Source organism: Lycorma delicatula, chromosome 13, assembly GCF_047948215.1.
Source record: "Lycorma delicatula isolate Av1 chromosome 13, ASM4794821v1, whole genome shotgun sequence".
NCBI classification, from domain to species: Eukaryota; Metazoa; Arthropoda; class Insecta; order Hemiptera; family Fulgoridae; genus Lycorma; species Lycorma delicatula.
In genome coordinates this window covers 9,497,739-9,525,159 of record NC_134467.1, presented here as the reverse complement: position 1 = coordinate 9,525,159, position 27,421 = coordinate 9,497,739, and the positions used below count along the sequence as shown (strand labels likewise).

General features: G+C 29.0%; 1 protein-coding gene across 1 annotated transcript; it reads left to right on the top strand.

Annotated features, from left to right (window-relative positions):
* The first annotated feature begins 324 nt into the window (after positions 1-324).
* On the top strand, positions 325-21,048 carry LOC142334008 (uncharacterized). Its single transcript, XM_075381675.1, has 5 exons — positions 325-425; positions 3,117-3,269; positions 6,487-6,612; positions 13,135-13,269; positions 15,628-21,048. The coding sequence occupies exons 2-5, from the start codon at positions 3,120-3,122 to the stop codon at positions 17,587-17,589; spliced, it is 2,373 nt and encodes a 790-aa protein (XP_075237790.1). The 5' UTR covers positions 325-425; positions 3,117-3,119; the 3' UTR covers positions 17,590-21,048.
* Positions 21,049-27,421: the final 6,373 nt, after the last annotated feature.

Sequence of the window (27,421 nt, the reverse complement as noted above, 5' to 3'; positions counted from 1 at the left end):
ATTGTTTGTTGTTTAATTTAGTAACGTAAATTTTATTTGTATTTTTATGTTGGTTTTTGTTTTTGTATTTCTTTTTATGTACAACAAAAACATTATTATTATTAAATTTCGCATCATGTTGTTTTAATAAATTTAAAGAAAACAGCCTTTTCTAAGAATTTTATGAAAATTTCAGTAATTTTTTTTATGTATAAACAACTTTAAATGTTCATTGAATGGAAAATTATTTAATACATCTGTTACGTAATATATATATATATAATTTTTTTGCCCAACATACATCATGTCTTGTAGTATAAAATTGCTTGTGTTGGCATCATTCATTAACATTTAACGCTTAACGTTGTTTCGGCAGGGTTGTTACTTAAAGATCTATAATCAAATTCAGTATTATTTGTTGTTGGGGTTCTTATTTGTTTATCTCAGTAAGTATTTTTAAACTATTCAATATAAATTAATAAAATTTAAGTTAAATTTTTATTTTGTATTAATGAATCGTAGTGTGGGCTTTATCCTGATGTAAATTCATTTGAGTTCGTTGTAAAATATTTTATGTAAGCGACGTGGTTTACGTGGCAAAAGTAAAATTTGTAAGTTATATTTTAAACAAATAAGTACATATAAACATTGTAATAAATATTAATACTCCTTGATGCCCCCCCCCCCCCCCAACAACGATCATAATTCAAGTTCTCACAAGTTTATAATTAACATTTAATTTTCATTCCCATGAGTCTTCATTCTTTTAAGCAGATGATAATCCTTTTGTAAATGTATCTGCTGTCTATTTTCTAGATGGAATGTAGCTGACTTCACCAGCTTCCTCACTTAGTGGCATCCAGTTTAGATTTATTGTGGAGCATCTGTTTATTTGTAAGTTTAATGACCCTTAGATTATCTATTAAGATTATCTTCTTGAATACTAGATCGTGTATACCGTGGTTCTTTGGTGGTTGGGTTTCAATTAACCAAACATCTCAGGAATGGTCGAACTGAGAATGTACAAGACTACACTTCATTTACACTCATACATATCAGCCTCTGAAGAATTATCTAAACGGTAGTTACCGAAGGCTAAACAGGAAAAAGAGAGAGATTATCTATTAAGAGAGTTTGCTTTGAATTGACATGAAGTAAACCAACATTCTTTAATTAGATGTTAAGACAAGCCAACCGTTTGAGAATGATGCAATTAGTCTTACTTTATATTTAATGATGTCATTCGAATCAATCTTGACAGCTAACACCCATCAACCGTTGACAGCCTGGAGGCTTCTGTAGCTGCCATGTTTGATTCTGATGAAGAGAATTTATTTCTTCATGTATTACTTTCTTCCATTCAGAAGCTCTGCATAGCCTATTTATAATTTGAAGGTGTTTAATTAAATGGTATCTATCCTCATTATCTGTTGCTACTGCAAGGGAATCAAATTTTCATCTGTTGATCCCTCTTCAAGAATCAGCTCTCTCTGGCTTTTAAAGGTCGTCTTTACTTGGTATGTAAGAAAAGTTATGAGTTAGATTCTTATAATGTTTTTGGTCTAATCTTAATATCCCTGCCGACAATCTTTTACTTATCCAGAAAATAAACTTTATAACTGCAGTCTGCATATCCAACCATATACTCTTTAATGACGTTTCATCGAATTTTCTTTTTGTCTGGTTCATGATCCAAATAAAACATTCATTTCCAAAAATTGTCAGATGACTGATATTCACTTTTCTTTTAATAAATAACCCAACAGGGGGCCTTTTCCTATCACTTTTGTCGGTACTGTTCTATTTAATGTATATGTAGCAGAAAGGACTACTTCATGCTACACTCTTGAGTGATTTGGGAAAGTGGATTACAGAATGCAACCTGGATCTTATCGCCTCACAAATTATTCTGTTTTCTCTCTCAGCTACTCCAGATTGTTGTGAAGAATAAGATATAATCATAGAATGCTTGAAACCTATTTCTTTAGTTAACTCCTGCATTATCAAATTCCTTGCCACAGTCAGTATGAAGCTCTTTCAATTTTAGTGTAGCTTGGGTCTTCACCATTTCAATAAAATAAAGCAACTTTTCCTTCACTTCATCTTTTCTGCTCAAAAGGTAAGTTGTTTTGAAAGTTGTATTGTTGTATTTAAAAACTAAATAATGTCTGTGACCATAAATGTCATTTATGCAGACATCAGCATACACCACTTCACCAACCGAAGTAAGCATTTTAACTTTTACCATATGACATTGTATGATTTTTTCCAGAACACAGAATTTACTGTCACACTGAACTTCAATTCCACAGTCCTTCAGAAGTGATTGTATATAGCTCATTCTTTTATACCTCAATCTTTCATGCTGTTCTCTGAACAAACCAGGCTTTTCTGAGACAGAGATTGGCATGGAATTTGGAATCGCCTGTATTTACCTTAGTGAGGTACATTAGCTTAACGGTTTTACTTTATACCGGTTCTTGTAATTTATTACTTGTTAGTGACACTTGTTCCATCACAAAAATGAAATTCAAATATTACAAAATAATATAACAAGATATTAAAAACTTAAGTTCAATAATTTCAATTTTTATTGCATTGAATCATAGTATTTATTTATGTTAAAACAGAATATAAACTTTACTGCATTCACTGTTTCACGCGTATGTAAGCAGCTGGATTAATCATGTCATCACTACTCTCAGCATGAAATTTCTGGAAAGCTAAGGTTCGTGCTGCTAACTGTGAGGCTGTAACTACACATTCCAATATAAAAAAAATTCTGTTGCAAGCCGTATGAGGTTCATGATGCCTTCTTGCAAGGATATGCATATGAGCCATATATAGTTCACACGGCTTGTGATTCAAAGAATCAGAGCCAAGGGCCATGACACATGGCCTCACAGACTTCATGTGAGCCACATATGGAGCACATGGCAATCAATGTACTAATGTTATTCGCCTGTTCTTATCTTTTTAATTAAGAAAGCTTGCGTCAGTTATCAAATATAATCTTATCCACCGCCATAAAACATAAATCAAAAACAATCATTAAAGAGGTATTTATGAACAGTTTTTTTTTTATTATGGATATTTATTCTAATTTTTGTTCCTGTTTTGTTGGATTTTTTTTACAGATAATGAATGGGCCTGTAAACAATAATTTTATTAATGAAGCTCTACCTCTTAATACAAATGTTAAATTACAGACTGAACAGGATGACATAACAGGAATGATAAGCGTTTTTTTGCCACTTCACATGACTGAAGCTGTTATATCATCTGAGCATGTAAGATTTTTTAAAATCGTTTTTGTATGTTTTGCCGAATGAGAACCATGAAGCGATATTTTCAATTTATTTCTTTCTGATGTGTGTTTTCGTACCTGGTGTTCCTACAGTTCTTCATTCTTTTGCTTTATTTTTGGCTTCTTTCTTCGGACCAAATGTTCCTTTTTTCTTGTTTTCTTTGAAATCTTTACTGATTTTCTGAACATTGTTGAATACTGTACTATTTCCTTCAAATATTTCCATTTATTTTATTTGATTTCAAACTGAGGATCATCTGATGCAAATAGGTGTTTTGGTTTGATTATTGAATTTTAGTGCCTGATTTTGGCGTCTATTGAGATGTTCACTTGTTGAAAATATTATTTGTCAGTTGGTAGGCTAATTTTATTTTTCTCACTCTTGTTTGATTGGCTTCTTTATCTAAACCATTAATTTGTATTTTACTCCTGCATATTTAAGTTTGTTGACTTTTTTGATTTTTCCATATTTTGTTTTTAGGAACTTGGGAGAATCTTGATTGGTTGGTCATGAATTCTGCCTTTTTGAAGTATTTTTAGCCTTATTTTCCCTGTAATTTATTTTAGGCGGTTTATTGTTTTGCTGCCTTTTTGAGGTTCTCCAAGAAAATTGTAATACCATCGTTGAAGGCTAAGCAGTTAGTTGCAATTCCTTTCAATTACAGACCCAATTTTATTTAGTGGTGTGTTTCATGATTGTTTCTGTAATCCTGCTGCAATGAAGCCATCTCCTGTTTCCTTTTTGCTTAATTTTTGAATGATTTTGTCTATTTTTATTTCATTAGATGGTTTGGATTTTTCAGTTCCTGTTGCTGGATTTTGGAATTGAAATCTTACCTCGGGTTGTTGGTAGTTTAATGATTTTTCTAAGTGCTTGCTAAAATTTTACAATTATTTTTGATGTTAAGGCGTAATTTTTCATTTCTATTGTAAAGAAAAGGGGCTGGATGATTGATATTGTAAGTTTTTAAATTTCTGTTAGTGTGTAAATTTTAAACTTTATTTATTTGATTCAAATAGACGGGAATGAAACCCATAAATACAAAATCATAAGGACATAACAAAATTATCATTCATAGCTCTTAATTAGGTATTATAATGGTACTTAATCTACTATTATAAATGTTTAGCCAGGTTAAGTCTATTTTACATAGTAAAGATGGCCTAGTATTAGGTGATCTATGATTGAAATATAAAAATATTGAAAATTGTGGCCAAGCAATCTAGTTGGTATATGAAAGTCATAGGGTTGCAGTAAATTAGGATAGTCAAAATAACTCAAAATTTTATAGGAAAATATTAAATCTGTCCTCTGATTTAAGTAGTGTTATTCAGTAAATAATTAATCAACATTTGCAAACCTTACAAATTGAATATGAAAAATAAGTCACATATTTTTGTAGAGTTTAAGTCGATTTGAAGTAATTGAATATAAACTAGATTTGTAATTTGCCTAAAAATTTCATATCAACCACAAATAATAAATAAAGTGAAAATCATATAATTAAACTCATGTCCTTTATAAATATTACAAAAACTAGAACCCAAATGCCTTATTATTGGTGAACCCCTTGTCTTATTCTAGATCTAACATAAGTAGAGGTAAAATTATCATTTTTAACATACAGAATTCATTTTGAACAAAACGAATGTATCCAAGACAACTATTTATTATTAAATTTACATGCACCAAGTTTTCTAATAAGTAATTTGATATTAACTATATCAGCGACGCTACAAAAATTAGTATAAATTGCATCAAGATAATAACCATCATCATCAACAGTATTATAATACTGTATAATATATATATATGTGTGTGTGTTCATACAAGTTTGTTTGCAAAGACATTTACCTTCTGAAAATCATGTTTTTCAGGAACTGCAAATTTATTTCTGCAAGTTGTAATTTTCATACAAACTAACTTACCTAAGAATTGTATTTAAAGAACAATTTAGGAACTTGGTTAAAACCGGTACAAAAAAGGCAGAGCAGTTCTTCTCTAAAAGAGGATAAATATTTTCTGGGCCCATGAAAAAATTATTAAATCAGCTAACGGTACCTTCAACATCATTCTCAGAATAATGTTACTGCAGCGTACACAGTTAATTGTAATTTCAGTCTAGGAAAAATCATTCTTAGTATAGACATTCCCAAATATTTTAGTAAAAAGCTCTGCAATATCAACGCCCTTATCAGGATTCTTATTTTCAAAATGCATACGAGATTGAGAAGATCTATAGTCGTTTTTATCAACAAATTAAAAAAAATCTTTGCAATGATTAGATAAAGATTCCTTAACTTTAATGTTATAATTAATAATTCTTAACGACTAAGAGTATTACATACACTCTTAAATCTCATTCTTAAGTAATTCGTAATAATAAGTAGATCTGTATTGTTTTTGAAGCTTATGCAATTTTTTCTTTTAATAATTGTGATAGGTTTGCTAGAAAACCACTTCAAAAATTACATTTTGGACATGACTATCAAAAATATTAATAAGAAGTTGCAATTCCTCAGCAAAAATTTCTATATCAATGATCAGCATCAAATCCTTGTCAGGCATGGCATTTTTCATACGCTACAAAATTCAATTTCCATGTTCCTTGTACAAACTTCATTCAGTCTTATGTGGTGATATAAAAAATAAATATTATTTGCTATCAAACTTTTATTTAGTAAATGCTGAAAATTGTCTTAAAATATTGTGGAAAAATATCTTACAAAATGAATATTTGTATAATTTAATTAGTATTTATGAGATAAAAGATTAGAATTCATAATCTTAAGTAGTTATCTCTAAAGGTAAATGGTATTTATCACGATAAAAATTTCACCATAAGCAATACTAATATCAATAAGATAAGGAAAAAACTAAATCATGAGAAATACTGCATCAGTTTAACAAATTATATGACTGTAAAAGATTACAGCAGTTTGTTGAAAAATCTGTAAGGTAAGTAGCAGCATTTTTAACATTTAAATTTGGATGATAACACATAGCAAAAGAATCATTTTCTAAGTTTTCCCCATATAAAACCTGGCACATTAAAGTCACATAATAATAATAATAATTTAACACTGGCTGCACTGTGAAAGTGAATTAAAGGTACAATTTATGTTAATTTTATAAATTATACAAATAATATAAACATATTATTTATTTTGTAGCATTAATTAATTGTTTTTTATTACAGCAAATAGGTTTTGAACAACTGAAAGAGGAACCACTTGATATTAATGGTGATATTGAAAAAGATCCTTTAGCAATTGAAGAGTCCAACGTAGTTAAATTAGAAAATTTAAAAGTCGAAAATAAAGTGGTAAGGGTGTTACATTTTGCCTGCAGTGGAACAACAATTACCCAGATGGACCTTTGAAGGCCAAATCTTAAAATCGTTTTATCATATGTACTGCACATATTCAATTTTTTAATAGGAAACACACAAAGTAAAGAAATAAAAATAAATGTATTTGAGTAAAAGAAAAAAAGAAATTTGGAACATATGTACAATGTAAGAAAAAAGAGATAGAAAGATTAATAAAAAAAAAAATTTGTTGAAGTAAAGATTTATTTGACTAATGTTTTAAGTTTTTCATATAATGTATTAGTTTTTTGTTTTTTATAAATTTACTAGTCTGGATTTAAGCAGTCCAGTTAGTTGCACATCTGGAAAGTTGGTGTCCCACTGTATTATCATTTAATTATTATTACCTAATACGTAGACTTTGGACTCTGTACAGGCCGTCTCTTAACTCATTTATATATATATTTAGCCCACCAGGCTGGTAAACTCATTGCAAATCAGTTGTTCAACAGCTGATTTTCGATGTTGAAGGTTCTCAGGTTCAAATCGTAGTTAAGGTAAGTTTTTTTACATGGATTTAAAAACTAGTGGATGTAAGAGATAAAAACAGTGTTTACTAGTTTACTTTGATGGTTGGAGTTGAACCGTGGTGGGGCTGCTTTATTGTTCACAAGTTGAACAAATTACATTAACATTTTTAGAATATAGTCAGTCAATATAAAGTCAGTCCATTATCCAAGTCTCTTCTATGGGACTGTTTAGGCCTTTTAGTCTTCCCAGTACTTTATCATATGTTCTGATCTTTGTGCCCTTTCTAGTATAGAAAATGTTTGTTGTGAGTGTTTTTGTTCTTGATTTTCTTGTTTAATTTTATCTTATCTGTGGTGTCTTCTGGTGTAAGGCCAATTTCCTTCATATCCTCCCTGATCTATCTGCATCCATTCAGTAAATTTATATTAAAACAATAAAACAATTTTCTTTTTTTGGTCTATTTTTATCTTAATTGTTGGAATTTTCTATCGGTTTTAGCAATTAAAAATTTTTAATTGTACCATTTATAATTATTTTTTAACCCCTTAACGGTTCTTTATTTTAGCAGAAAATCATGTTATGTCCTTTTATGCAATGAATATGATAAATTTATAATTCTTTTTTAACCCCTTAACGGTTCTTTATTTTAGCAGAAAATCATGTTATGTCCTTTTATGCAATGAATATGATAAAAAACTAATTTAAGTTTCTATTTTTATACTTTTCTTATCATGCAATGTAAAAAAAAAATCACTTTCGGCATGCAGGTAAGCGGAGGTAGATTTCACAAGTGTTAAGTTGGGGATTAAAAAGATTTCCACCTTAAAGTTAATAAAGACTGTGAATTTACTCAATATGACAAAGGTTACATGTAAAAAAAGTTGCAGATTTTTAGCATATGACAAGCCTCATCTTACAATTCCAGCAACATTTTGGTCATCCCTTGCCATAAGGGTTGGTCGTATCAAAAATTGTTTCAGACAAAAGTTTTAAGTAATATTTAGAGGACTAACAACCACTTTAAACCGATTCGATACTTTGCCTATGAAGGGAGGTATGATTTTTTTGTCTTTAAAACCTCATGTTTTCCACCCTCCGGGCCAATGGTTGGTGATATCAAAAAACTTTACTTATATAAATTTTAGGCCCTTATCCAAAGAATAGTAGGAGTTTGAAACAAATTTGATATTTTACTTAATAAGAAGGTTATAGCGATAATATGTTTTTTCGAAAAAGCCTACCTCCATTTCCACCCTCATGGCTTGATTTTGCAGTTAGTTGATGCATAAACTCTTCTTGCGTTTCTGGTATAATCATAAATTTAACAAACTTTAAATAATGTTGATGTGCTGTTTTATTGTTTTTTCTCTTTCGTAATCGCTACTCAATCCAGACCATCAGATCGTCTCAGAACAATATACATATATACATAAAAATAGATTTAATGTGATCAAACTTCAGACAGAATATGTGGGTGACAGTATTTTGAAAGCTGCAGTAGATGGCACCACCATCTATTTTGATGTGATTCATAATTTAATATATTTCAATCAGTAATGTAAAGTAAGTTCAGTTAAATGGACAACCTGCATAATTGCTTTACTTAAAGTTATTTTTATTTAATTTTAATTTTGGATTTTTAATTTTAAGTTGATTTTTTGCCTTGACGTCATATTTTTACATATGTAAATATTTTTAAGATTTAAATTTAATTTAATTATTAATGTTAAAAAAAATAAATAAATGCCTGATATGTTATTATATTTTACAAAGTTTGTAATGTAATTTGAAATGAATATGTAATACAGCCGATGATGCGAGTAAATCATGAGAGCACTCCTGCATATATAGTGAAATTAGATAAGTCTTCCTACTTTGTAAATTCTGTACTTTGGTTGATTTAATAAAAAAATATATATATTTATAAACTTTTGAACTGACAGTGGTTTTGGAGTCTGGCGGATGTGAAATATGAAGATATGTCAAAATTTTCCAGAAGTCGAATCATGATACCCAATATAATAGGTAGCTTTCTTATGAAAAAAATAATTATATATATATAATAATGAATTATGACGACTGAAGGATGTGATAAACATTTTCTATATATATTTTTCTCACAATAAAAAAACATGATACAGATGAACACTTTACCTGAAAAATTAATTAAAAATTTTTTTTAATGAAAATAGTTTGTAAGTGTTTATGAATTTAGGCAAGAGTTCAAGATCACACAGTAACAATTTATATTCGCACTTGCCAATCTGCTGTTATCATATTTCAATTTAAAACTTGTTATAAATAATTATTTTTTTTAAATGAATTTTAATGTTTTTAAAATATTGAAAGATTTTTAAGAAATATTTTTTTTATTCCTTCTTAGTGTGGAAATGTCTAAAACTAGGGACAAAGATCAACATCACATTTGCAGCAATAATATTGCAATTCCTTTCTTATGTTGCTTGCAAAACAAACAGCACAACTTGTTCTGTGTAGGTTTTATCTGTATCTGGAATATACGTCTTGAAATTTCACAGACTCTCATAAGATCATCTTCTACAGACGACCAACCTCTTTTGGTAAATGACTTTATAATGAATTTCAACAATTTGCTCAATAAGTGCTTTCTTATTGCCGTGATTTAGGTTTTTTTATAATTTCTTTGTCTCCACTTACATAAACAATCACGTTTATAATTATAACTTTTTTCTGACTGAAATAACATATGTCTTAATGCCAAAGTGTGTCCTTTTTGTTTTAATAAACTGAATGAAGCTTACTTAGCCTGCCTTTCTGCAGTGGTAAAGTTGCATCAACTGCTAAATTTTTTTCAGGTGTATATGAATTTGTTATAAAATATAAAGGTAACAGATGTTAAAATAATCGGTTTATTTTTTTGGAGATGGGTTAGTTATTATCACAGTAAAATGTTGGAAATGTAACAGAAGTTTGACCCTTATGGTATAAAATTTTTCCAAATACAATAACTGTAAAAAGGGGCTTGTTTGTATGATAACTTTTGTTTTTGGCTTCCAAATTTTGGCTTTTGATTTTTGATTTGTGGCTTCCAAATAATTGCTGACAGCATATATACAATTAGAAACAAAAGCATCTCATCATTATCAGTTGGATTCTATAGCTGAAATCTCAAATACTGGTTTAGTATTATTTTTTTTTTTTTTAAGAAATTTTTGGCGTAAAGAATTTACATTGTTAGGGTCATCAGTTGGGAAGTTTATTCGTGGATTACCAGTAAATATTTGAGCATTGCAAGGTTTTGTGGTCACATCATAAATAAGCCCTTTCAAGCCCTATTCGAAGCCCAGTGTTTTGCCTTTTTTTAAGCAACAGATATTTAAGGTCTTATACCTATCAGGAGGCTGTAAATCCCATTCATCATGCTCATCATTGGTAATATTGCCCAAAAAATGAGAATCATCTTATTTGCCATGAGCTAAATCATTTAAAAGTTCAATTATATCACTATCATTTACACGTGATGAACAGACCATGTTGGACTAATAAATATCACTTACAATATTTAACTGTTATATCAATAATATTGTAAAACACTAGTAATTAAAATAATAACACAAAGATTGTTTATTCGCATAAAAAATTACTAAAATTAGGTTATAGTAAACAACTCTGTTATTTACGTATGGTCTTATCTACGGACACAAACAGTTAGAAATAAAAATATGACTGAAAATTATGCAAAAGTAATAGCAAAATTATGAAAACAATAAACAATACAAAGAAATAATAAAACTAATATGAATGTAACTTAAGGAATCATAAAAACAAAGAAAAATCCATAGTAACAGCTATTCAGAACAATATGAGATAAGACATAAAATAGAGAAACGATATGCAACTAGCGCTTCACCATTAAATTAGAGTAACAGTGGAACTAGACACACACATTGCTGTAATTTGTCAACAAACAGCATAAAACAGGTCGGTTCATATTGACAAATCGTTTTGTCAAGGGCGACTTTTTTCAAGGTAGTTAATGACGAGTTATTTTGTCAAAAAACCAGTAAGGGGATTAAATAACTTTTAATATGAGTGTTTTGTGTCTAAATTTACATGATTTATGTTTAGTTTTCATCTTTGTTGTTAATCAAATTTTTTCAATATACATGTTATTTCACATCCATTTTCTTCCATATCTCTTCATCATTTTTCGGTATTTTAAATAGGAAGAAATATTTCTTTCGTGGTTTTGTTTTTCCTGGAAACCTGAGATATTTTACAATTCTTTCTCGCACTAAATGTTCATTTTTAGTCTTCTTGGGTTATTTTCATTTCTTTCAGTTTCTCTGGTTCAGTTGCCATAGGTTGTAAATTTCATTATTGTGTCTTCTTTTCTGTCCTTGATGGACTGTAAGACTTTTTGTTGTTGAAATTTTTCGATTAGAAGTTAGTTGTCAAATGTCAGATATTATATCGGTTATAGAGCTTCCAATCAAACAACTGTACAGTAGTGACTTAGTTTAGCATTCAACGATACCAATTTTTTTACTGCAGGTATTCTTAGTTAATCAATAGGCTAGTTCCATTTTACTGCTTTTAACATAATGGCTTCTTTATAAGAGATGTTGATGTCCAATAATCTTCCCTGGGTATTTGAATATTTCAGTTTCATTAATTTCTTCCTGTTTGCTGTTATTAGGTTTTGAAACAGCTGGTTATATACCATTATAAGAGATTTTGTAGAGTTTATGATAGTATAATAATAGTAAAAGGGAAATTTAGAAATGTATGATTTATATTAGCTATTCTGAATAACTTTCATAATTTATATGCGGTTTAACAAAGGTAAAAAAAGAAAGAAAGTAAAATGTAAAAATATAGCTCGGTATAATCATATACTATTTATAAATCTTTATTTCTACAGTAACAAGCTTATGCTTGCTTAAAGTTACTTATGGATGGTAATGAATTTTGTAGCACGTGGAAAATGTCGTTCGTGATGAGAATTCAAACCCAGGACCTCCTGAAGAAAGGTCAAAATGTTTTTGTTGTGCCACAGAGATTGGCATGAAACAATGATTATGACAAAAAATTCATTACCATCATTCTCACTCAATTTATTTCTTGTCTTTTATACTGACTGGTTCAGATTGTTTTTTTTTTTTTGTTTTTTTTTATAGTTAGGAATTATACAGTTTGTATGAAATGTTTATTATGCCTACATATAATCTTTTATAAAGTATATCAAATCTTGGCACTCCCTGAAAATATCAAATCGAGTTTATATGTATATATATATATATATTATTTTATCCTTGTGCTTATATTTATGAATATGAAATCTTTACTAAAAAAAATTGTAACTTATTCTTAAAAAATAATAATATCCATCTAAACTGAACCAAATAACTTCATCTTACAAGAAAGGGCCTTATTGCACTTCTGTCTGAATTGCTAAACTATTTGAAAAATCTTCCCACCAATTATTTATGTACATTTTGATCGGAATGCAGGTTAATTGTACCTTTTTTATAAGTAGTATTATTTAAAAATTCATCAACGGAGGAATGCTGTTTCTGTAAAAGAAATTTTTTTAATTGTATTTTATATAAGTTGGTGGAAGGATTTTTCAAATAGTTCAAAATACAATTAAAAAATTTTCTTTCATCGAAACAACATTCCTATGTTAATGAATTTTTAAATACGCAAAAAACGCACAATTTATCTGCATTTTGATTAACATGTATATAAATATATGCTCAGAATAATTTTCAATAGCGCCCTCTGAATAGTGAATTATCTTTTTGTGATCTTTTATGTTTATATATTTACCTTTTTAACATTATTTCACGTGTTTTATGTGAACAATTGATATAAACTTTAATCACATTTATTTTTATCTTGTAATTTATTTTATAATGATATGATGGTATTATTAACTTCCATTCAGAATAAAAAAATATTGTTTATTGAATGAATATTGGTAGTTTTCACATTTTGTAAGGTTTTTTATTATATTTTTTTAAGGAATCTGAGATATCTTTAAATGAAGAAGTTTCATTACAGCTTAATTTAAATATGAAAACCGATGAACTTCAAATAAATGATAAGTACTTACATACGGTGAAGGCAGAAGAAGAGATAGGATTTTATCCGGATTATGTAAGTATTAGTTATTGGATATTGTAATAAACATTATTTGCCTCTTGCTAATTTCATTGGTGTGTATGTATGTATGTATGTTTTGCGACTTCAGTTAGTTATGTTATAAAAAAAATTGTTTTTAATTCTATTTAGTTCTGTTTAATTAACATAGGCCTATTAGCGTTTGTGTGAATGCTAAGTCAATAGAGTGATGTTTTGAAACTAAGTTGTTGAAAGGGTTCATACTTAATATGTTTTGGGTGATTTGTTTTTAATAGTATTTGCTTTTCATATTTCAATTATCAGGTATACGATTTAAAATCGATTTGATACAGATTAAACACATTTGTGACATAAAATTTTATCTATGAAATGAAAATGAAATAAAATTTAATTCTGTATTTGCATTAGGAAAACTTACATACTTACCATATTTTTAGAAAAGATATTTGATGCAAGCACCCTGTGTATCTGCAATGCTTAAGTAATCATACTGAAAGTCACCTTATCCAAAATGTTGTCGGTGACTTCAGTCTCTTATTCTGAATGTTCTCCTTCAATTATCAATAGTGTAAGAGTTTGATTTATAAACTCCAATCCTTTAAATAACCAAAGGAAAAAATTGCAACTATACAAATCTGGGGAACAAGGAGGCCACTATCCCTTGCTCACAGTAACAAGGCTGTAGCCTTGCATGAATGTGTGCTATTGAATTGTTTCATGTGCAACAGATTGTTTCTTCGTCTTGTTAGAAGAAGCCATAATTTTTTCACAATCTATTAACCAAGAGATCAAGAGTAGAATTCTTTGAAAATTGTATGGAACACTTTTGTACTAACAGTAAAAAAAAAATTGGTCCTCCTTCTATATGATTACCAGAACTGTACACTGATTTCTCATAGTAATATGTACACTCAAACGCATGGTGAGGATTTTCATTCATTACCCTAGATAAATGAAACTGTGCACAATCTGACAAAAAGCACAATATCGGGTCTATCTGTCGATGAATAATGTTTTTGAGAAACCTGTTTGGATTAATTAAGATATTTCAGTTTGTTCTCGTAAATTGTTGTATGATACAGTTTTAAATTTAAATCGTGAATAATTTTAAAGCAAGATGTGTATTTTACACGGCTTTAACATGAAAACCAATTACAAATTTTTCGGACAAACAGAAATTGTTTGAATATTATCTGTGACTTCTGGATTCTTAACAGAAGGTCGTCTACTTCGTTCTGCAATTTTAAATCAACACCTTTGTAAGCCACTTTTTAACAGAATTTTTTATGCTATTCTTTGCTGGGATATTGGCATTCAGAAATTTTTCACAAATATCAAATGTGTTCCTTGAAAGGATTCCAGAACGCAGATTAGCTTCCACTATAGTAACGCATTCCTTGATGCATCAAGGCTATTTTTCTTTAGAAAAACAACTCGTGGGATGAAACTTACTTTGTTGATGCACGATTAGTTTACAACTGACAGTAGATTAGAGTAACATACAACCAATAATAGTGCTAGTAGAAGCATTGTTAAAGGTGGCACACAAATAACTGCAGTTGAAGCTTACTCAATTTGGTTTTTATTTGCTCACCCTAAGTATGTGAATCATCAAATGTACCATAAACCATTTAAAAAAGATTTAAAATTTAAAGACGGATGGATGTTACTCCTTGGTCTGACTGTTAAAAATAGGACTTTCATAATCTTTTTTAACAACATATTGTTCATATTATTATTTATAATCTTATATTATTATAATTTTATAATATAAATATTGTTTGGTTAGTTTGATCATATATGTACTATAATTTACAGGGTGTCCAGATAAAAGTATCCAAAAGTGCTGTTACAATAAGAGAACCAGTTAATATAATTTAATAATTTTTTTTAATAAACACAGCAACTCTCCATGTTTTAATGTAGGTCAGTCAACTTTAGTGTATGCACATTTTATAGCTCGGCAGACGTCTAGATGATAATTTAACTCTTGCCAGGTGTTTAGGTGCATCTGTGGCATTTTTAGACAAACACCTTCAACAATTTTTTTGTTTTAAATCATCTAAATGTCAAATTATCTGGGTGATCATGCAGTTGGACCTCCTCGCGTGATCCAACATCCGGGGAAGCATTGTTCAGGAACATGATAACATCTCAATAAAAGTGTAGTGAAACACCATCTTGTTGGAAACTGAGTCCTGCAGGAATCTGAGGAACAGCAAAGTTCTCAAGCATGTTGAGGTATGCTGCCCTCTAACAGTGTGCTTCATGAAAAAAAATATGCCATTTTTGTTCCGTCATAACCAGACATTGGACTTTTGGTGTTTCCTTTTCATTTTCGATTATAATTATTAGTTATTTCTAATTTTACAGGTTACTATCGATAAAGGAATGATCAAGGGAAGTACTAAGAATTGTGTTACTTGTAAGAGATGTATAAATAATTCTGTACATGATGGAATTATAAAAGAAAAATCTAGTGATTGTAAGCATGCATTTGTTGATGTAACGACAGAAGATATAGTCGAGAGTGTAAGTAGTGAAAATGTGTTACCTGTTCAGAAAGGAAATAGGCAAAAGTCTCTTATTCATGTTAATGATTTAAAAACACATATTACACGTGACAAAGAGAAAAGTTTTATTTGTAATTTTTGTCACAAGTCTTTTAGTCAAAATTGTAAATTAAAATTACATTTAAAGATTCATACTAATGAGAGAAATTATGTTTGTAACTTTTGTCCAAAGTCATTTAATCAAGTAAACACTTTAAAGGTACATATTAATACTCATACAAAAGAGAAAAATTATGTTTGTAACTTCTGCCAAAAGGTTTTTTATCATTCTACTACTTTAAAAAGACATCTTAATATTCATACAAAAGAGAAAAGTTATGTTTGTAAATTTTGTCAAAAGTCATTTAATCAAGAAAGCATTTTATGGGTACATATTAATAAGCATACGAAAGAGAAAAATTATGTTTGTAAATTCTGCCAAAAGGTTTTTTATGATTCTTCTAATTTTAAGAGACATCTTAATATTCATACAAATGAGAAACATTGTGTTTGTAATTTTTGTCAAAAGTCTTTTAATGATAATGCTACTTTAAAATTACACTTAAATATTCATACTAAGGAGAAAAATTATGTTTGTAAGTTCTGCCAAAAGGATTTTTATTATTCTTCTAGTTTAAAGAGACATCTTGATATTCATACAAATGAGAAAAAATATGTTTGTAACTTTTGTCAAAGGTCATTTAATTGTAAACAATATCTAAAGGCACATATTAATATTCATACAAAAGAGAAAAGTTATGTTTGTAAATTTTGCCAAAAGTCATTTAATCAAAAACGCAATTTATGGGTACATATTAATACTCATACGAAAGAGAAAAATTTTGTTTGTAAGTTCTGCCAAAAGGATTTTCATTATTCTTCTAGTTTAAAGACACATCTTGATATTCATACAAATGAGAAAAGATATGTTTGTAACTTTTGTCAAAAGTCATTTAATTGTAAACAGTATCTAAAGGCACATATTAATACTCATACAAAAGAGAAAAATTATGTTTGTAAATTTTGTCAAAAGTCATTTAATCAAGAACGCAATTTAAGGAGACATATTAATACTCATACGAAAGAGAAAAATTATGTTTGTAACTTTTGTCAAAAGTCATTTTATTGTAAAAAAATTCTAAAGGCACATATCAATATTCATACAAATACGAAAAGTTATGTTTGTAAATTTTGTCAAAAGTCATTTAATCAACAACGCAATTTATTGGTACATATTAATACTCATACGAAAGAGAAAAATTATGTTTGTAACTTCTGCCAAAAGGTTTTTTATCGTTCTACTACTTTAAAAACACATCTTGATATTCATACAAATGAAAAAAAATTTGTTTGTAACTTTTGTCAAAAGTCATTTAATTGTAAACAATATCTAAAGGCACATATTAATATTCATACAAAAGAGAAAAGTTATGTTTGTAAATTTTGTCAAAAGTCATTTAATCAAAAACGCGATTTAAGGGTACATATTAATACTCATACGAAAGAGAAAAATTATCTTTGTAACTTTTGTCAAAAGTCATTTAATTGTAAGAAAACTCTAAAGGTACATATTAATATTCATACAAAAGAGAAAAGTTATGTTTGTAAATTTTGTCAAAAGTCATTTAATCAAGAATGCAATTTAAGGGTACATATTAATACTCATACGAAAGAGAAGAATTATCTTTGTAACTTTTGTCAAAAGTCATTTAATTGTAAAAAAATTCTAAAGGCACATATTAATATCCATACAAAAGAGAAAAGTTATGTAACTTCTGCTTAAAGGATTTTTACCATTCTTTTATTTTAAAATAGTCATACAAATGAGAAAAATTATGTTTGTAATTTTTGTCAGAAGTAGTTTAATCATAATTCTTCTTTAAATTTACATTTAAATATTCATACAAAAGAGAAAAGTTATGTTTGTAACTTCTGCCAAAAGGTTTTTTTAATCGTCTTTTAAATCTAAAGAAGCATATTTAATTTACACACAAAGAAAAACATTTTCTATAACGTTTATCAGAAATCTTTTAACGAGAGTTATACTTTAAAAAGACATTTTAATGTCCATATTAGAGAATTGTTAAGACCTTTAAAAATCTTATATTAAGGAAAAAAATTAATAACATTCTTTTAGTGTGCATAATTTATAACAAGTACAGGGTCATTCACGGGAACCGGATGTTTTTAAAATAATCATAAAACATTGAATATTTACTTTAAAAACGTTTTATTGGTACTGAAACACTTTTAAAATCAAAGCATTTGTTACTTACTCATGAACGAAAAATTATGTTCGGCAAGTGATGTCCATTTTGGGCAATACATTGTTGTAGCCTTTCACAGTAACCGGCCTCAATTCTTTGCAGTATGTCTACATCAATCTGGGTGACGTGATGACGAATTGCGATCTTTAGGTCCTCCAATGTACACAGTTTATTGCCGTACACATGCGATTTCAGAAACCCCCGCAGAAAAAAATCACAACTACTCAAGTCGGGGGACCGAGGGAGCCAAGGAATGTCGCCAAATCTGGAAACGATCCGTCCCGGAAACAAGTTACAGAGAACAGCCATCGTTGCCCTCACTGTGTGCGCTGTAGCTCCATCCTGCTGGAATAACACATTTTGAAAATCGATTCCCCGGTTTCATAACTCGGATGAAAAACGTATTCAACATCGCAATGTAACGATCAGCTGTTTCAGTTACGGCAGCGTCATTTTCTTCAAAAAAATATGGTCCAATAACACTGACCTTTCCTATTGCACACCCGACAGTCACCTTTGGGCTATGAAGTGGTCTCTCGTGAAGCTGATGTGGATTTCATTCTGCCCAATACTGGCAATTCTTATTGTTGACGAAGACATTCAGATGTAAATGGGCTTCATCACTCATTAACAATAACAAATCTTCATTTTCTTCAAAAATGGTAAGCATTTGTCGTCAAAATTGTAATCGCTGCGTGAAATCTTGCTTGTTTAACTGCCGCACGACGGCTATCTTGTAAGGATGGAAATGCAGGTCTGTATGCAGAATTCGTCTTACCGTACTTTTGCTCATTTGAAGCGCTGCTGAATGCCTCTGAATAGAGTGGCGTGGGTTTCTGACAATGGCTTCCCTTACTCGTTCGATGTTCTCCGGAGTGCTAGCAGTTCATCGGGGACCCGGTGGTTTTTTCTTCAATATTGAACCACTTATTCGAAGGTTGTTTACCCGTTGCAATATTGTGTTACGAGAAGGGACACTTGCATTACGATGGATATTAAACTGACGGCGGAAATCTCGGTGAACAGCAGTTACGGATTCGTCATTTTGCACAAAACTGTCATATGCGTACAGGCAGGCGTTGGTCTAGCGTCCACGGCTCCATCTCAACGACTAAAATGTAAATGCTATGAACAAAGAAAACGTCAAGACACCAGCCATGTGCCCCTCTCACCACGAGAGCCTGAGTACAACCCACTTCAAAAACATCCGGTTCCCGTGAATGACCCTGTATAACAAAATTTATCTAATTTTTATAATTTAACATTACATTTTTCTTATTTCTGTATGTTACAACTTAAGGCAGGTAAGTTGTTACCTTGCATGCCCCAAACACACGATTTTTTAAAAATTATTTTAAAAACGGTAATATATATGAAATTTTATATATGTAATTCATATATAAATATTTATTGAGTAAAAAAAAAATTATTAAGTTTTATGATTGATGCAAAGGTAAGCAGAACTGATCAGTCGAAGTATCGCAGAATGTGGTGGTCAATGGTGTAAGGGATAATAATTATTGAAGGAATTATCTTAAATTAAAAGTTTAACAGTTTTCTAATAGGTAAACATCTGCACTTACTGAGCACAGATGTTTACCTCTACTTAGATCTATACAGTCTAATACATCAAAATAATAAGTAAATACGGCGGTTAGATTTTTTTTTTTTTTTTTAAGTGGTTGTACATCTCTCATATTATTTATATGGATAGGTAGATATGAGTAGTATGCAGAACTACTTTATGTTATGATAGAAAATTTTAATGCATTATAAAATTTTTGTTGTAAATCTCTGATATATATTTACATTGTACAACATAACTTTTTTTCACTCAAAATTGTTGTTGTCAAAGATCTCTCTCATATTATGTATATAATTATATAGACAAGAGTTGAGTAATCTACAAAAATACATTTGTTTGCTATTTAGTTCATTTTACAATAGGATAATGAGGTGATAACAGTTTACTTGGAAACAGTCAGTGTCCAGTAAGTTCACTTATAATTGAAATATTGTATAATAGTATATTTATTCATTCTAAATACATGTGTTTATCACATTTCTATAATCACTTATTTTCTACATCTTTAATTTTGTTATTTTTCCTCTCCACTTCTCTCTTAACCTAGTTTTTATTTTCTATTTTGCAAAATACCACGAGTTGTTTCACTATTTTATCTTTATTCATACTTTTAATATGACAGTAGAACATTTACCTTCTTTTCTTGATTGTTGTTATCCTTTCAGTTTTATTGTTAATCTCTTATTGCTTCTTAATTTATATTCTTCATTTACTGTAATCGGGCCTAGAATCTTCCTCAGAATTTTGCCTTATTTCTTTTAAAAGCAGACTTATTTTTTGTAAACGTTCTATAGAATGTGCATATATTGTTTCCAGTTTAACCACATAATGTCTTATTTTGACATGATGGATAGTGCTTTTTTATTTTATGTATATTGCATCTGATAAGCTGTTTCTGTTTTTCTTGCTCTTTCCTTTACAGATTCTCCAACTTCTTCTTTGCAAAGGAAATTTATAATCTGACTAGTCTCTACATCGTGAAATTAAAGTTAAAAAAAAGTTGATTTTAAGTACAGATCTAATTAAGCCCTCTTGATTTATGGGGTTAAAATTTTATTTATCAAAGTAATTATTTATGATAAGTTACCCAATTTGATGAAATATTATTCAAAAAAGGTAAAAAAAAAAGGTTTTCTTAAAATAAAAAAATGTAATCAAGTCATCTATAATCTGGTAATGTATCCCAGCTTAGCCTGAGATGTGTAAGTAAGTTGGCCTGAGATATATTATTTAAGGAAACAAATTCCAATTTTTCTTTCCTCTGAAAGAAAAATTAATGTTTTATTAAAGAAATCAGATTATTACTTAAGGAAATCTTTAATATTATTAAAAGTTTTCAATGATGTGAAAATGAGATATTAAATAAAAATTTGAAAAAGGAGCTTGTAAAAAATCCTTTCTGAAATACCGACCTAAAATTATTTTTTACCTTTTAGAGCTTTTAAGAGTGGTGTTTTTAAAATTTGTTTTTACTTATTTTTTATTTTTTACTTTTTAGTCTTCTTATGTTTATACTTTACAGCTGCGCTAGCACATGGGTTTGAGCGTATTTAGCGAAAGATCAGATCGTACAGTGAGTGAGTGCAATCAGAATATAAGAGCTAAATGATTTAATTTCCGGATAACCAAGATCCGGTAGATCAAAAGTGTACTAGATGCGTTAAAAAGTTAGCGCTCGACCTGCTGATACATACGAGGTCTGTAAATAAAATAATGAGACGGGTTCAGAAAAACCTTTTATTTAAAGCATTGTGTGGCTTCCCAAGGAACTATTTTGAAGGTGATAGAGTTTCCCACTCTTCATAGCAGTGTTGCAACTTAGAAACCGGAGTATACTTCAGATTACATTTTTTTAATGTTTTCTACTGTTCCAAAATGGTGTCCTTTGAGTTGTTTTTTTAAAGAACAAGGAAAAGTCACAGGAACTCTAGTCAGGTGGATAAAGTGGTTAAAGAACTACAGGAATGTTTTTCTTTGCCAAAAACTAATTAATTGAGTGTGCAGTGTGACAAGGTGCATTGTCATGATGTAGCATCCAGTTGTCTGATGGCTGGTCTCACGTGGGCAACTCCTTTCCGCAGTCTTCCAAGAATTTCTTGGTAAACATATTGAATTACAGTCTATCATGCAATTAAAAACTCCTTATGGACAATGCAGTTATTATCAAAGAAACAAATTAGCATGGTTTTGATTTTTGATTGCTCTTTTAGGACGTGGTAAGTTTGAAGTGTTCGACTCCTTGTTCTGGCATTTGGTTTCTGGGTTGTACTCAAATATCCAAGATTCATCACCATTATTAACATATTTTTAGAAAATCAGGACAAGTTGTGGCACATTTCCACCCTGTTTTTCTGTTCAACGGTGAGTTTTTTTGGGACCGATTTTGCACAAATCTCTCTAATTCGAATCTCAAGGGACCAACATTTTTTTTCGATTTAGCGATTTACTATTTACAGTGGTAGAATAATGAAACTCAAAAATTGTACAGAAAAATTTGATAATTTAGAAAAAATTGATGTTGTTCTATAATAATGTACTACAGTACTAAATTACGTTAAAAAAGACAAAATGTGCATAGTATTATGTAAAAATTAAAAAAAAAAATGAAATACTGTACAATACCTAATTATTTCTTGCAAAAAAAATTTTTTTTTTCTTTGCAGATTTGAAAATCAAGGGCATTTTCAAATTTCACTAATTGGACCATCTATAACTTCCTTGAACCTTCAATTATTTATTGCCAATTAAAATTTTTTTTTCTGATTTCCCGGAAATTAATCTAAATATAAAACACAGTTCAGGTACATATTTAAAGTATCGTAACTGATTTTAATTATATTGATAAATGTTTAATAAAAATCTCGTAAGCAAAAAATTATTGTTATAAGATAATATTTACTATTATCTTTTCTGCTAAGAACATTACTATGATTTTTATGTTAACTACTGTTTGCCTTTCTTAGCTTCATTCTTTTATTTCTTGATGTGTTTCAAAACCGCTCCATTGTCAAAACTTATTGTAATCATACTTTTAAATTTCTGTTAATCTTTATATAGCATTTAGTCAACGCCCCTCCCTATATTTCATGTCATGCCTTATTTGGCCTTCTTGCTTGTTATTAACGGTTATACTTATCTATTTCCTGTTTTCAGTAAATTGGGTTTCTTGAAAATGACATCCTCTTGATTGTTAATCTGTTCATTTATTGTTACTTTTTAATTTATTTAAAGATTTAAAAATTTTCTAAAACGTTCATTCTCCTTCTTTTAACAGATGTGAATTAATTTCATCGATTCTTCCATTTTCATCAGAGTATCCTTTTATAAAATGCGTCGCATAATTAGAATATTGTTTTAGATTTTTAAAAGATCTCATGCGTTCATTATATCTTTATTTTAATCTTCTTCCCATTTGTCCGATATATGTTGCATCCCATTTACATTTTATTTTGTATATACCATTACATTCGTAAATATCTTTTTTTCTATGTCGCTGTTAAAAAAAATTTTTTAGGGTATTATTTACATTTATAACCATTTTTAAATTTTGTTTTCTAAAGAATTGTTTAATCGGGTAAATTTCTTTCCCGGTAAATGTTAATTTACGCCATGTAAAGATTTTTTTATTGTGTATGTTTTAATGTCATGTAATTTATTTCTATTTTTATTCATTTTTCCGTTCGTTTATTTTTATACCCATTATTTTCTGCTGTTTGAAAAATGTCTAACTCTTTATATGCCGATTTCTTTAATGGTGATTTACGTAGTCTATCTATCTATCATGTATCTAAAAGTCGATAATTTATGATCCATCAGGTGATTCAAATCATAAGCTATTATGTTATCTATAAAGGTTTCTTTTCTGTATATTTCAAAATCTTGATTATTATTATTATTTCTTTTAATCGTTACTTCTAAACATTTAATAGTTTCATTTATCTATTTTTCCATCATTGATGGAAACTGTTGAATTTGTTCATTTCTTCCAAAATCTTTTCTTTATTATTATTAATTTATTTTTTAGATTTTTAAATAGATTTATTTTTAAATTTTAGATTAATTTATTTTTTAAATACTAATACAGTGTCATCCGTGTAACTAAAATGTTCTAACTGCATTTTCATGATCATCACGTATATTCTCTTCTTCAGTAATCTATAGGAATAGTTCACTTAGAAATCACTGATAGCGTGTTATCCTCCAAATCAATCCTTGGTTTTATATATTTTGTTATTAAATTTAAATTGGTTTCCCATAAGCGATAAGAGCATTATGAGTATATCTTGAAAAACAAAGATTAGATTTTGCATAAGGCGGTCAAAAGAAAAGAATAGTAAAGGAGTAAGGAGCCACTACAGCCGATTCCTTTACGATAAAATCGTCATTATTATCAAGGAAAGCCGTGTAACTCGATTGAAATTTCCTTGATGGAAATCAAATGAGGAATGAAACCGATATTGTTACGTACACTTATATAAACTGAAAAAATCGGTTGCCTTTCCGCACCACACTGAGGTAGCAACCTTGGTGTGTTGAGAATTTATTAACGTGTGAAATCTCTCCCCGAGAGGCCTACCATAAAACACTCGAAGTAAGATCTGATTTTAGCCTGATCTGGTAGAAAGATCTAAACTGTTCTCTTATAAACATAATGTAATACGCATAAATTAACAAATATAAAAATAAAATTTACTAAGCATACCAGTATGTAACACGGGAAACCCTTTACAAAGAATCTTTTCATGATTTCCGACCGCCACAAAATGTTTTCTTCGTCCTGTAAAGGAAATGGCGTAACACGATAAACAAATAAAATAATTTGTGTTTATCTACGTAAAATAGAATTATAACAGTTACAAGACGTATAAAGATTTACTTATAAATACTACTGTACGTTCTGCATGACCACGACGGCATTTGCAAAGTCGGCTTCAAGAATGCAAAGCAAAAAGAAATAAGTTTATTTTAAATAATGTTCTATATTAGTTTTGCTCAACAGTCGTAAATGAAAGACAGGCTGCTCAAAATATATTGAGTCTTTCTGATTAAAAATTTTAAAATTCTCGACCTATGGCCGCTAAATTTTACTGCATCCTGGACATAACCGATTTAGTCCAGTCCTCTCCATCCAATTTACAAATAATACTCTTCTCTTCTAATTCATTTTGAACCGGAACTAGTATTTGGAAAATCCGACATGAACTTAGAAATTGTACTCCTGTATATTGCAAAGGGAGTGTGCGTTTCTTTCCACCTCAGCCTCCCTAATCAATAAACCATTTAAGAGTAACAACAACCTACCTCTTGCTCTGAATACTGTATTAATAAAATTTCTCATATTTAAATCGTTTATATTTTTTCGCCCAAATTTAATTTAATTTACCATATATACTCTGATACAATGCCCGCCTAACCTTCTCAAACTAAACTTTGCATTTCTCGTTTATTTTTTCTAGACAAACCTTTAAGTCAACCTTTCCATTTAACTTTGTCATTTGTATCGAACACCATTTCTAACAATATTCATCTGCTCTTTGTGCTGTCTTATGACTTTCTGCTATAATCTTTGGATAACGTCTTCAATACGTATTTAAAATGCATTTCCAATATCTGCATACTATTAAATTAAGATTTGGTATTTTGTAGTGAAAAATATAATCGAATAAAATAGTTACTGAAAAATATTTACTTCTTTTTAATTTTTATTTATTAAAATTTAAAATGAATTAAACATATTCTGATGGTTTTACACTAAAACCGCTTGAAAATTTTATTGTTTTGAGTATAAAAATTTCTCAATCATTTATTGTAATATTGTTTTTTAAATTGGTAGGAAGATTTTTTAAACGGTTTAATAATTAAAAATGGTAATGGAAGCAAAATATGGTTCTTTCTTGTAAATCAAAGTATTGTGTTGAGTTAACCTGAAAACAGTTCTGTTGTCTAGTTTGATAGAGGTTAATATTGTAATCAGAAACACAACTGAAAAAAAATCATAGAGAAAGACTTAACAAATATCCAGTGATATATAATAGTAGAAAATCAAGATATTAGAGTTCAGTAGTAAAATACCCATTTGAAAAATAAAGAGAAAGGAATGGGGGAAGGCGGAAAAGAGACAGAACAATTCAGAAAAAAAGGAAAATAATATTGTATATAAATTAGAAATACAAGAATCATTTAATAAACTGTATTTTATTTTTATTCAAAAGTAGAAAATATAAAAAAGTAATAAAATAAAAAAGGGAACAGAGTTCCCTGTCACTTTTCTTGGCGTTTTGATAGTGTGCTGAAGACTTTTAAAAAGGTGATATACCCACATACTTCCTGTCAATTGACTGGAACAAAATAAATAAGCATTTAAATAGAATACAACAAAGGTAGTACAATTTATAAATTATGTCATTCGCTATTATGGACATAGCTATTAAAAAATGTTAATAGCATATAGTGAATTGCACTAAACATCTTTAACCTGGATGATCTACATGGATCATATGACTGACCACTGGAAATTTAAGTACTTCAAAACATTCATTTCCATGATTTTACTCTCCGAAACATTCCATGCGTTATGGAATCATCAAGTTGTATGGGATGAGTTTTCTATCACATCCAGGATTCACTAATTGAATTATTTTTTTCTTATCAATATTCTGTAATTGCATCATAAGTATTTAGCATTAACATAAATTAGCTGTAGGCTACTTTAATTATGCACAAATATTGTTTACAAAACTGATCAAAATTACCTTCTTCAATCCAACCGATTGGCAACTTTCCACCTAGTTTATTACAGACCACCATTATTATTTCTAAATAACTATCAGTTTCTTTTTTCCTAACAATTTGCTTCAAATAATTTATGTTTTATTTTATTCAAGGAGACTAAAATTTGATAATTCTGTTCTTAGATATTATTTACTTGGTAAAAACGTTTTTAGAAAAATTTATCAACTCCTTAGAGGACTTAAAGTGGTTCGAAAAAGTTACCAAATGGAGATTTATTTGTCAGGCAATATTTGCATACAAAGTATGATAAAACACCACTTTAACAGTCTCTGAGAAAAGTAAATTGCAGGTATAAAACATATAGGTGGGAACATATTATGGCTTTTATTATTCTACTCACCGATGTTGAACTAGAAACAAGTTTTCATGATAATCTTCTATAATATTATTTTTCAGATACTTTGTAAGAATCCAAATTTTCCTTTTCAATATGAAAAAGTTAGTAATATTGAATCAAAATTAAATTGAAAATAAAAACATATTGTTTCAGAGGTATGTTCCTAGTAACTAGCACTGTGGCGTACTTGATTCCCTAAAATATTTAACAAATCAAAACTACTGTGCCATTAAAACTTTTAAGTTAAAACAATTAAGAAATAAAAAATTAACACTTCAATTAAAAAAAAAAAATTGTTTTATGTAAGAAATATATTTTTAAGTACTGTGTAACCTTAAGTTATAATGAAATTATATACTTACATGAATCATTAAGTTCTTTTCAAGAATTTGACAATTTGTTTTAATTTTTATAATTTTGTTCCTTTTGAAACCAGTGTTTTCATTTTTCTTTATTTTTTTTTATTTACTCATTAACTAAAACTTTTGTCTCAACAATTATTCAAAATATCACAAATGTCCATATCTGTAACAAACTTAAAATATTCTGAAGCAAAATTAGTAAAAAATATAAGTGATGGTTTATTATAACAGAAATATAAATACACAAAAAAATTGAAATACCTTATAAATTT

Bases quoted from the DNA above. Each gene is read 5' to 3' on its own strand.
- LOC142334008 (XM_075381675.1), top strand. From the start codon at position 3,120: ATGAATGGGCCTGTAAACAATAATTTTATTAATGAAGCTCTACCTCTT. The intron at 3,270-6,486 runs GTAAGATTTTTT...TTTTTATTACAG, and splicing joins CTGTTATATCATCTGAGCAT to CAAATAGGTTTTGAACAACT. The intron at 13,270-15,627 runs GTAAGTATTAGT...CTAATTTTACAG, and splicing joins TAGGATTTTATCCGGATTAT to GTTACTATCGATAAAGGAAT.